This window comes from Apodemus sylvaticus, chromosome 21 (assembly GCF_947179515.1).
Source record: "Apodemus sylvaticus chromosome 21, mApoSyl1.1, whole genome shotgun sequence".
NCBI lineage: Eukaryota > Metazoa > Chordata > Mammalia > Rodentia > Muridae > Apodemus > Apodemus sylvaticus.
The window spans coordinates 5,976,670-5,988,743 of record NC_067492.1 but is presented as its reverse complement, the minus strand read 5'-3'; the positions used below and the strand labels follow the sequence as shown (position 1 = coordinate 5,988,743).

General features: G+C 46.0%; 1 protein-coding gene across 1 annotated transcript in view; it reads left to right on the top strand.

The window, feature by feature from the left end:
* The first annotated feature begins 3,226 nt into the window (after window positions 1-3,226).
* The window catches only part of LOC127671685 (AFG3-like protein 1), a 30,589-nt gene continuing 21,741 nt past the window's right edge, over window positions 3,227-12,074 (top strand). Inside the window, exons 1-3 of the mRNA XM_052166568.1 lie at window positions 3,227-3,416; window positions 7,262-7,349; window positions 9,926-10,000. Coding sequence (XP_052022528.1) covers window positions 3,279-3,416; window positions 7,262-7,349; window positions 9,926-10,000 — 301 coding nt within the window. The 5' untranslated portion in view covers window positions 3,227-3,278. The remainder of the gene's footprint in view (window positions 3,417-7,261; window positions 7,350-9,925; window positions 10,001-12,074) is intronic.

Sequence of the window (12,074 nt, the reverse complement as noted above, 5' to 3'; positions counted from 1 at the left end):
GTAAATGTCTAATATGCAGAATATCTGATATGCAACCCCTGTGAAAGGGTCATTTAACTCATAAAGTTTGGAAGCTACAAGTTGAGAACAAATTGCTCTTAGGTAACAAAAAACGGAGGTGGCAGCAGCAGCAGCAGCAGCAATAGCAAGGTTTCCAGGAAGTTAAACACCTAGATGTGGAGAGGCTTAGCTGTAGTGACACCTACTGTAGTCACTTTTGTTTTGGCTTTACCTTCAAGTTCAGTCATACACTGACAACATCCTAGTTGCTTTGAACACTGCTTTTCCTCTTACAACTCCTAGAACAGCTTGTTCCATTGAGTGTTCTCAGAACTTTCTATTTTTATTCATCATTAGGGCTGTTGGGGTAAAAAAGCTATAAGCTACTTTGACCTTTGGCTTTTCCATTAAAAGGCTACTATGTGGGTACGGTTACAATATAACAGAAATGTTCTGTTTCCCCCATCTGATACATTACTATCTCTGCCTAGCTCTACCATAGTAAGGCAGAGATGCTTGGTTTCAAACATTTTTCCTTGTAGTATTTGCTGAAAGTTTATACAAAATAAACAGACAAGCATTTCTTTCTTTAAAAAAAAAAAAAAGGCTACTTCTAACAGCTGTTCTGTGGCAAGCACATGTGGTTGAAAATCTCCACTCTCCTCCCTGCCGCCATCTCCCACTCCAGTTCCACCAGCTCAACCTTTGAGAGATCTTCATGGAACTGCAGCGACTTGTCCCCGCCAGCCTTGGAACCACTTCCAATGCCACATCCTTAGCAAAGAATATAACTAGGTCACGTTCAGGTCATGTAGTATTATGCCTGGAAAAAAACTCTGGGTCTGTAGACTCTCTTGTCAAACCTTCCCACATTATGGCTGGTTTGAGTATCTCCTGACTGCAATACTGTCCAATGTCTGTGATGTTGTGGTTTCTCCCCATCTCCCCAATCATCGTTGTGTCTTTACCATCTGTTGCTTCTATGATACCTCCAAATGCTCTTCTCAAGCGTTAAGGTCTAAAATTCCACTGAGTCTTGTGGACTTGAGACAGCTGTATTGTCATGAAGATATTCCTTTCAAAAATGTTGTGTTCGAGTGCTTGCCTGCATGTATGTAAGTGCACATGTATTCCTGATGCTGTTGGAGGCCAGAAAAAAGCATTAGCACTGGAACTGGATGATAGAGATGGTTCTGAGCCAGGATATGGGCTCAGGGAACTGAACTGTGCCCTCTGGAAGAGCATCAAGTGCTCTTAACCACTGAGTCACTTCTCCAGCCCTTGATATTCTCCTTTTAGATCATGAGAAAAATTATTCAGGTTCATTGGATGATAAGATACATATCTAGGATGAACAATGCTTAGTTGGTGAGATTACTCAAGACACAGTAGTTTTCAACAGCAGGGTAAAAAAAATGTATATAATCCATCCATAAAAGGTGCTTCTGAGCCGGGCGTGGTGGCACAAGCCTGTAATCCCAGCACTTGGGAGGCAGAGGCTGGAGGATATCTGAGTTCGAGGCCAGCCTGGTCTACAGAGTGAGTTCCAGGACAGTCAGGGCTATACAGAGAAACTCTGTCTCGAAAAAACCAAATCCAAACAAACAAACAAACAAAAAACCCCAAAACCAAAACCAACAAACAATTAAGGTACCTCTGACAGCCCAAGTTTTGTTTTTATTAAACCACAGAACTTTGCTTTGAGCACCCCTCAAAGCCTTGGGGTTCCCCATGCTACACTAGTAACATGCCCTTCAAGCAGCAGCTACAAGGGGTTTTTGCATGATTTTTTTCCATGCAGTCTCTTCCAGTAAAGCTGTTTCATCGACATCAAAATCTTACCTGGATCCAAATTTACCGACAGTTTTACTTGCACTAACCTTTTCCATTTGAGAAATCGCTCCTTAACATTGGGAAGCCACCAGAGTCTTCACTTTCACCTGAAATGATGCTGGCTTTGGTCTTTGAGCTACATGCTCAAAAACTGCTCCGTGTTCTACTTCAATAGCAAACCCTCAAAGCAGCTCTCAAGGAGTTAGCTATGTGTGGAATTACTGTCATTAATTCTCTTAGATCATTGCTATCCTAGACATGGAAGGGTCTAAGGCTTTTGAGGTCTGAGTAGGCTCTTCACCCACTTTTTTTTTCCTTTTGGTTTTTCGAGACTTCACCCACTTTAAAATTGTCTCATCACTTGTAATTTGATGTTGAGGATAGCTGCTTCCTTTCCCGTTGACCCCGTGAGTTGTGGTTTTTAAAAAGCCAAGGATATGTTTTATACAGCTCGGTATGGTGAGGTGGGAGGGGTGGCTCAGCTGGCCCATGCTGAGGCATTAGGTACCCTGTACCCCTGAGGTATCAGACATAGGACAGGTATAATAGTTTACTTGGCAGAATGGGAAAGGGAGTTGGGGGGGGGGGAGAAAGGGAGAGAGAGAAAGACAGAGAGATAGAAAGAGACAGGCCAGGAAAACGTGGAGAGGGGGAAGGGGGAAGGGGGGAGAGGAAGAAAGGGGTTAGAGAGAGAAGAGAGAGAGAGAGAGAGAAGGGGCAGAGAGAGCTGGGGGGGGGAGCAAACAGGCTCTTTTATAGCAATCCAGGCAAAGCTTACCTGGCTGTTGCTAGGTAACAGCTGGGAGGAGCGTTAACACTCTGAGTGACAATGGCCTTCTCCAGGGCATCTGTACCTTTGAAACATAGTCACAACAGCCTCATGTTATCCTTGCAGAATTTGTGTACACGCAGATGTCACGCACAACAGGCGTCGTTCAGCCCCACTGTCCAGAAACTGGTTCATCCTGCACACCCACACCTCCCTAGTGTCGAGTCCAAATTTCTAGTCGCACAACTGCAGGCAAATCAAAACTGAGGTCTCGAAGCACACTAGACTGGATATACCAGGAACACCTCTAACCGGTGGTACCGGTACCCACAACCGGGGAGAAGTAAGGCTCAAAATTAAGTTACGTGAGCAGCTTCACCCCGAGGACCCGCCCAAACCATTGGTGTCGTTGACAATGCAAAATTTAAAATACGTCTAAAGACCCTTGGTGTGTAGTTCAAGGTGGCCACGGGCCATCTGTCATCAGCCGTCAGGCAGAGCGAAGCGACACTCCCGTTCAGGATCTTAAGCAACACCGCCGCGAACTGGACACCTAAAGAAGGGACGCAACCGATGCTGCGGCCTGCTGCGCACGCGCGCGCCCAGGGGCGTGGCGCACTATGATCCGCCTGCTGCGCGTGCGCGCGCCCAGGCGGCGCGAGGTCAGGGCCGGGGGATGTTACTCCGGCTGGTGGGGGCGGCGGGCAGTCGGGCCCTGGCCTGGCCTTTCTCCAAGCTGTGGCAATGTGGCGGATGCGCAGGAAGCGGCGGGACGGTCTGGAGCAGCGTGAGGGCCTGTGGCATTGCTCTGCAGGTGAGCAGGGAAGCGCTGTGTCCACAGGTTCCGGGCGGCGTGGCGGGGGGCTGCGCTGGACGTCGCAGTGACGTCATCTGCCTGCGGCCGGGTCGGGCGTGGCTGCTTCCTGATTTCTGCCTCACACTCCCTCTAGTGTCTACCTGCCGCTGATCGCGAAGCTAGAGCGGATGCAATATAGCCTTTATCCATTTAGCAGAGCCCCATTTAAAAGGTCGCCTTTATTCATTCAGGAGGCGTAGGTCTCCATACTGAGCAGAGAAATATGGCCACCATGGAATTCTGCCACCTACGTTTGGCCTTACTAGATATTTTACCGCCCATCATTGGGTGTGCATCTGCCAAGAGTAAGGAGGCTCACCATGGTGAAAGGTAGCCTTGAGAATACTCATGCTGATTCTCCATCTTCAAATAAATGTGTGTTATCACAGGGGGCATACAGCTGTTCTTCCCCAACTCATTTTCGGTCTTATTGTTTCCTCTTAGTATGACAGTTGTGTAAACTGTCCATAAGCAAATGTCCATTTACCCCAGATTAGGGCACTCAGGATAGATCCTCTAGCTCTGTGAACCAATGAGCTTAATGGAACTAAATATGGCCGCATCCGGGAAGGGTTAATTATAGGAGTGACTCAAAAGCCGTTTCATCTATAAAAGGCCCCCCACATAGGTAACAACTCAAGGCAAACCTGTTTCCTGCAAAACCTACAGTCAGTACCACTGAAGAGGCTCCCCTTCCCCCCAGCAGTTCTTTTCTGCCTGTAGAACTTTGGGGATGGGACCTGTGGGTATTTTCAGCTCCTGAGCATAAGGTTTATGAGGCTTCTTGAGTCTTAAGAGCTTTTGTCTCCGCAGGAGGGACCTTTGGGTTTGGAGGAGGCAGCTGCACAGAGGCCGGTGGGGGGTCTGGGTTACAGGAATGAAGGAGGACTGAGTGAAGCAGCGAAGTCTGGAAAGACGGGGCTTTTATATTTGTGTCAGCTGCACTTGTTGGCGAGACACACATAGGGATCTCTGTGTGGTCTGACTAGAAAGATGTGCCATGTTCATATCCTGGCTTTGCACATGACAAATTAGACTTGCACATATCTGATGACTTCTTGAAAGTAATCAGAAAAGGACTAACTGTGGGGCCTGGAGAGATGACTCAGTGGTTAAGAGAATTGACTGCTCTTCTGAAGGTCCTGAGTACAAGTCCCAGCAACCACATGGTGGCTCCCAACCGTCCATAATGAGATCTGACGCCCCCTTCTGGTGTTTCTGAAGACAGCTACAGTGTACTTACATATAGTCATAAATAAATCTTTAAAAAGAAAGAAAGAAAGAAGGGGCCAGGTGGTGGTGGCGGCGCACGCCTGTAATCCCAGCTCTTGGGAGGCAGAGGCAGGCAGATTTCTGAGTTCAAGGCCAGCCTGTTCTACAGAGTGAGTTCCAGGACAGCCAGGGATACACAGAGAAACCCTGTCTTGAAAAACCAAAAATAAACACCCCCCCAAAAACAAAACAACAACAACAACAAAAAAAACCAACCAAAAAAAAAAAAGAAAGAAAGAAAGAAAAGAAAAGGAATAACTATTGTCCAGTTTACTTTCCTGTGCTGTGATAAAACACTGTGGCCAAAGCAATCCATGCAAGAAACCTGATGCTTTCAGGGGGTTAAGAGTTTGTGAGGGTGGAGAAGGCAGGTACCTGGAAGAGCAGCTGAGAGTTGACATCTCACGAGCAGGTGGCAGAGGTCAGGCGAGGAATGACAGGAGACCTTTCAAGTCTCAAAGCCTGCCCCCTGTGGCACCCTCTTCCTACAAAACCACACTCTTTCCCAAACAGTTCCACCAGCTGGGAAGCATTTAAGCCTGTGAAGAATCCATGGGGCCATCTTTAGTCGATCTACCACATTCTGGTCCTTTGCCTCCGTAGATTCCTAGCCATAGCATAGCATAATGCATTTGCTTCTACTTCTGAACTCCCCTCAGTCTTTCAGTGTTTAAAAGTCTAGTATCTTCTGAGACCCAAGATAATTTTTTCTTTTCTTTTTTAATCACCAAATAGGACTTTTATTTGTTACCATTAGCAAATCTGAATTTTCAGCATTCTCTCTGACTGGTGGCTCATCTAATCATCTCAGCCAGCTTTTGAACCTCTTGGCACTGGTAGGCTCTCTGCCACATTGAAGCTCCTGTGACCTTGCCCAGTTCCCACTTGAGTGTTTTGTTTCATTTTGTTTCCTCCCACTACTCTTCTTCCTACTTCTTGTTTTTTTTTCTTCTTGAGATAGGGTCTTACTAGGTAGTCCTGGCTGTCCTGGAACTCACTATGTAGCTTACGCTGTCCTTGAACTCATGGAGATGTTCTGTGACCGTCTGCCTCTGCCTCCAGAGTGCTGGGCTCAAAGGCTGGCACCACTATGCCCAGTCAAATCAGCTACATAAAACATGAGAATGAAGAACCAGGTGCTGGGAACAGATACACTTAAGGGCATAAATGTGGTCATCTTAAGGGATGCCCCCTTTTTTCCTTTAATTATAAGAAATGGTTTTGTAGTCCAGACTGACCTTGAACTCACTGCTATCCTGCCTTAACCTTAGGTGGTAAGATTGTAGGTATAGAAAGGTATACTTGGCTGGACAGTGGTGCCACATGCCTTTAATCCCAGCACTTGGGAGGCAGAGGCAGGTGGATTTTTGAGTTCTAGGCCAGCCTGGTTTACAGAGTGAGTTCCAGGACAGTCAGGACTGTACAGAGAAACCCTGCCTTGAAAAAAAATAAAAGTATTCGTATACTTGGCCATAATATTTCTATTCCAGTATTTTATTTGGATTTTTACACGATTTTAGTCTCACAGTATTAGTTACTTATTTTGTCTTATTTGTATCTTTCCGTCATGCCATATCTTGCTCCACAGCTTCCTGGAGTCATTTTGTCCTCCCCAGGGTATACAACTCAGGATGGTGGGCTGGGAAGCTAGTGTTTACGTGCTGCGACATTTCACCTGATTTAAAGGTCGCACTCTATAACCTGGGCTGCACTTAAATTCCCTGTGGTCCTCCTGCCTTAGCTTTCTTAGTCCTGAGATTACTGGTGAGTCACCAGATCTGCTTTATAATTTGTGTGGTCTTTTTTTTTTTTTTTTTTTTTTTTTTAAGACCAGGTCTCTGTGTAGCCCTGACTGTCGTGGAACTCAGTGTGTAGACTAGGTTGGCCTTGAACTCTGAAGAGCTGCCTGCCTCTGCCTCCCAAGTGCTGGCACTAAAGGTGTGCCCACCATTGCCTGGCTGGGTATGATAATCATAAAAAAAATTCTTTATAAGTTTTTTTTTTTTTTTTGGTTTTGGTTTTGGTTTTGGTTTTTTGAGACAAGGTTTCTCTGTATACCCCTGGCTATCCTGGAACTCACTCTGTAGACCAGGCTGGCCTCAATCTCAGAAATCCGCCTGCCTCTGCCTCTCAAGTGCTGGGATTAAAGGCGTGCACCACCAAGTTTTTTTAAAAAGATTTATTTATTTATTATATGTAAGTACACTGTAGTTGTCTTCAGACACCAGAAGAGGGCACCAGATATCTTTACAGATGGTTTTGAGCCACCATGTGGGTGCTGGGACTTGAACTCACGACCTTCAAAAGAACAGTCAGTGCTTACTACCCACTGAGCCATCTCTCCAGCCCTCTTTTATAATTTTTTTTTTTACTGTAAGTTTAGTTCATATTTATTCTGTTTGGATATTTAGGTAACTAAAGTGACAGGCTCATACCTCAGTTTGAGTTCCGTCCCTTGCATCCTGTCCTGGCCACCCTTGAGTGGATGTGGTGTTGGTCATAGAAGCACCTAATCCTGTTTCCTGTTTCAGGGTCATCTGGAGAGACGCTCGCAGCAGCTGGCTCTGCAGGGAAGACTGACTTCATTTTCCCCAAGGCTGTATTCAAAACCTCCCAGAGGTAATAAACTACCTACCTTTACTAGTCATAAACTTGGTAGGACTAGTGTGACTTGGTAGGACTAGTGTGACTTGCTCTGTGTCTCTCACACTGACTGAGCAGGTGACAGTGGAGCGTGACAGCTAGAACGTCCCCATTCTCCCCTTTCTAGTTGGCATATTGAGCCACTACAGCCCCTACATGTCTTTCCTACTTTGATCTAACTTTGACCTTGGCCAAAGTGAAACCTTTAGAGGGATCCTACTAGACGAGTCTTTTGAGAGTCATGGGAATAACTGTGTTTCTGCAGAGTTAATCCCACCTCATGTTCGGAACGTAAAACAGGTGTTATATGGACTAGTTACCTTATACTGGCTGGTTTTGTGTGTCAACTTGACACAGGCTGGAGCTATCACAGAGATAGGAGTTTCAGTTGGGGAAGTGCCTCCATGAGATCCAGCTGTGGGGCATTTTCTCAATTAGTGATCAAGTGGGGAAGGGCCCCTTGTGGGTGGTTCCACCTTTGGGCTGGTATTCTTGGGTTCTATAAGAGAGCAGGCTGAGCAAGCCAGGGGAAGCAAGCCAGTAAGGAACATCTCTCCATGGCCTCTGCATCAGCTCCTGCTAACCTGCTTGAGTTCCAGTCCTGACTTCCAATGTGGAAGTGTAAGCTGAATAAACCCTTTCCTCCCCAACTTGCTTCTTGGTCATGATATTGTGCAGGAATAGAAACCCTGACTAAGACAAATTGGTACCAGCGTAGTGGGGTATTCCTGTGACAACCTGACCATGTTTTGGGGAGGACTGTGGAAGGACTTTGGAACTTTGGGCTAGATGATCCAGTTGATATTAAGAGCTTGGTGGAAAGTTCTGTAGGAGCTTGGAAGACAATGTTAAGAACAGTGCAGAAGATGGAGGCCTGGATTGTGAAATTTCAGAGGGAAGATTAAAGACTCTTACAGTGGCCAAGTTTTGATTGTGAAGATTCTGTGGTTTTGGTTAGCTGGGGCTGAAGAATCAGCTGTGATTGACAAGATACAAGAACCACTAAAGCAACCCTATGTGTTACTGGGACTATTGATGCTGGTTAGCTGGAGCTAAGAAATTAGTGGTGATTAAGAAGAGACCAGCATCACTGAGGTGAAATCTTCTGGGAAGTGTTTTCTGAGAGCACAGAGAGTGTGTTCCAGAGATAGCCACAGTTCTATTTTGTGCTGTGGCTGGACTTGGGACTGTGTAAGAGTCACCCAGATGGTACTGGTTTTGAAGGCATGAAGGGGTCATGAAGAGCAGCTGAGGCTCTTGGCACAGTGAGAGGCCATGGAAGGCCATTGCTGAAGGTGCAACCTCAGTTGCAATTGACAGCCTAGGACTTGAAGGGGTCATGCATAGGAGCAGAGGCTTGTCACCATGAAGAGAGCCTATGAGAGGCTATTGGTAAAGCCTAATTACAGTGGAAGATAGCAGTGTTTTGGAGATGCCAGTACCATGCGATGACCACCAAGAACAGTAGCAGCTGTGGAGTACAGGCAGCTGGAGCCTAGAAGACAAGCTGTGTGCTACAAAGGGCAGAGCTGGAGAAGTGACCCAAGCCCTTGGAGGAGCCCGGAAGATCGTGAGTTGGATCCCAGACATTGAACCATTGGAGTTTGAGTTTTGCTTTTGGTTGTGACTGTGCCCTGATATGTTTCCCTCTTGAAGGAAGTATTTTAGTAGAGCCCATAGTTGAGAGACTTTGAATTTTTAAAAGACTTTGAATTTTAAAGATATTGGACATTTTGAAGTGATTGAACTTTTAATGTGTAAAGACTGTGGGACTTTTAAAGTAATTTAGATCTTGGGGATGAATAAGAAAGTAAGGGTTGAGGTGTAATAGTGATGTGTTTGTGTGTCAAGTTGACAAGGGGTCAATTGTACTGGCTGGTTTTGTGTGTCAACTTGACACAGGCTGGAGTTATCACAGACAAAGTTTCAGTTAGGGAAGTGCCTCCATGAGATTCAGCTGTGAGGCATTTTCTCAATTAGTGATGGGGAGGTGGGGGGGCTCTTGTGGGTGGTGCCATCCCTGAGCTGATGTTCTTGGGTTCAATAAGAGAGCAGGCTGAGCAAGCCAGGAGAAGCAAGCCAGTAAGAAACATCCCTCCATGGCCTCTGCATCAGCTCCTGATTCCTGACCTGCTTGAGTTCCAGTCCCGACTTCCTTTGGTGATGAACAGCAGTGTGGAAGTGTGAGCTGAATAAACCCTTTCCTCCCCAGCTTGCTTCTTGGTCACGATGTTTGTGCAGGAATAGAAACCCTGACTGAGACATACCTGGTGCTCCACTTGGAGCAAGTCATGGACCTGTGCTCGGTATTCTGATGTTCTGAGCACAGGGACGGGATGCATAGAAGCATCTGGAGACCTAGGTCTGCACAGGGGAAGAACATAGTCCCTGGCTCAAGCGTCTGTGTTGACCTGGACCTGCGTGTCGCAGGATCAGTTAACAACAGCAGGAAGGAGGGATAACTTCACAGTTGAGGACAGGATTGTTGCTTTTCCGATTGTGTGGTTTTGTTTCTTTTAAAAATGGTAGGACCTCTCCATTTTGTTTCTCAGGGTTTGAGAAGTTTTTTAAGAATAAGAAGAACAGAAAAAGTGCAAGCCCAGGAAATCCAGTATCTCCAAAAAAAGGTAAAAAGTTCCATTTGATAAGTCAGGCTGTCTGTCACGTTTTACAGTTCACTAAATTTTAGTTTACTGTAAATGAATTATCTTTAGTATAAAGATTAGCAGTGACTTAATCCAGCGGGTGTATATTTTTTTTTACCTTACACTCATCCACAGAGAAACCAAACTTTATTTAAAACTACACCTCAGTAGCTGAGCAGTTAGATGATCTGCCTTGACCTCCTGTGCTAACCCTAACCCTCCCAGCCCAGCCCGGGTGGCTTGGATATTATTACTGATCTGGCACCTTGGGCTTAGGTGTGTTTCCGAGATCTTTCTCCAGACGCCCCTCCTCATGGCTTCAAACCCTCTGTTCTCCTCGCTTACCTGAATGTCTCTCTCTCCCCTCTCTCCTTCCTCTGGTTGGCAGACATCCCACCCTGTTCTCTGTTCTGCCCAGCCACTGGGTGATCAGCATTTATTGACAAGGCAGAGGATAAATGGTAAGACTTTTTACACAAACTTGAGACAGGAGATTCTTGGTATAAGCATTACGGTGCCCTATTCAGATTGAAACCAGATCTGAGGGCAGAAAAATCAACATTTGAATAACACAAGGGTAAACTTCACACAGTGTGCAAATCATATGCCTACAGTTTATTTTTATTTTATATGTATGAGTGTTTTTCCTGCATGTGTGTTTGTGTACCATGTGCATGCCTGGTGCCCGGAGAGGCCAGAAATGAGCACCTGGTCCCCTGGGACTGAGCCACAGTGAGGTGCTGGGAACTGAACGTTTTCTTTGTCCTCTGGAAGGGAAACCAGTTTTCTTAACGGATGAGCCATCCCTCCAGCCCCTTCTTTAAGTTTTTTTGTTTGTTTGTGTGCTTGCTTTTTGGTTTTTGAGAACATGGTCTTACTATGTAGCCTTCCTTCCATGGCTGGGAACTCACTGTATAGACCAGGCCCGCTCGCGCTCCTGGTGATCCGCCTACCTCTGCCTCTGCCTCTGCCTCCCAAGTGCTGGGATTACAGTTGGCCTTCTCCATGCCTGGCATTTTTGAGTACCTTTAAAGCACTGGCTGATGTTGGGGTTTATTTCCACGAGATGTGAATACGGGTAACATGTGTGTGACGTGAGTGCCCCCTCCTGTTCCTCTGTCAGCCTCTGTCTTGTCTTTCTCTACCACTGCTTTCTCAGCTTGTTTGCTTCTGAGCCTTGATGGATCATCTATATATTTTTTTAAAATTGTTTTTGTTTGGGACAAGATTTTCTGGAAGGCTCTGTAGACTAGGCTGGTCTCGAACTCAGACCTCCTATGTCTGTCTTCCAAGCTCTTAAAGGAATTAAAAGTATGCACCACTACCACCCAGCTTTAAGTTTTTTTAAATTAAATTTAAAAACAATTTTTTCAAAGATTTATTTATTTTATGTATGTGAATACACTGTTGCTATCTTCAGACACACCAGAAGAAGGCATCAGATCTCATTACAGATGGTTATGAGCCACCACGTTGTTGACTGGGAATTGAACTCAGGACATCTGGGAGAGCAGTCCTTGTTCTTAATCTCTGAGCCATCTCTCCAGCCCCTTGAAGTTTCATTTTATTTCGTGTATTTGGGTGTTTTTTGTGTATGTGATCTGTGCGTCACTAGTGTGCCTGCTCCCGAGGGGGCCAGCAGAGGGTGTCAGATACCCTGGAAATGGAGCGATAGACAGGTGTGAGTCCCAGGTCTGTCCTGGGAATGGAGCCTGGGTCCTGTCTAAGGGCGGCCAGTGCTTTAACCACTGAGCATCTCTCCAGCCCCTGTAAATTACTCTGAACTTGCATCTCAGTTTAGTGATTTGGATGGGTGTAGCTGGTGAGTTTCACCTGCTTAGGTACCTTATGAACATTGAACAGTAAGAAATACAGACAAGCCAGCTGGGCGTGGTGGTGCACGCCTTTGATCCCAGCACTTGGGAGGCAGAGGAAGGCAGATTTCTGAGTTCGAGGTCAGCCTGGTCTACAGAGTGAGCTCCAGGACAGCAAGGGCTACACAGAGAAACCCTGTCTCAAAAAACCAAAAACAAACAGAAAAAGAAACACAGTCAAG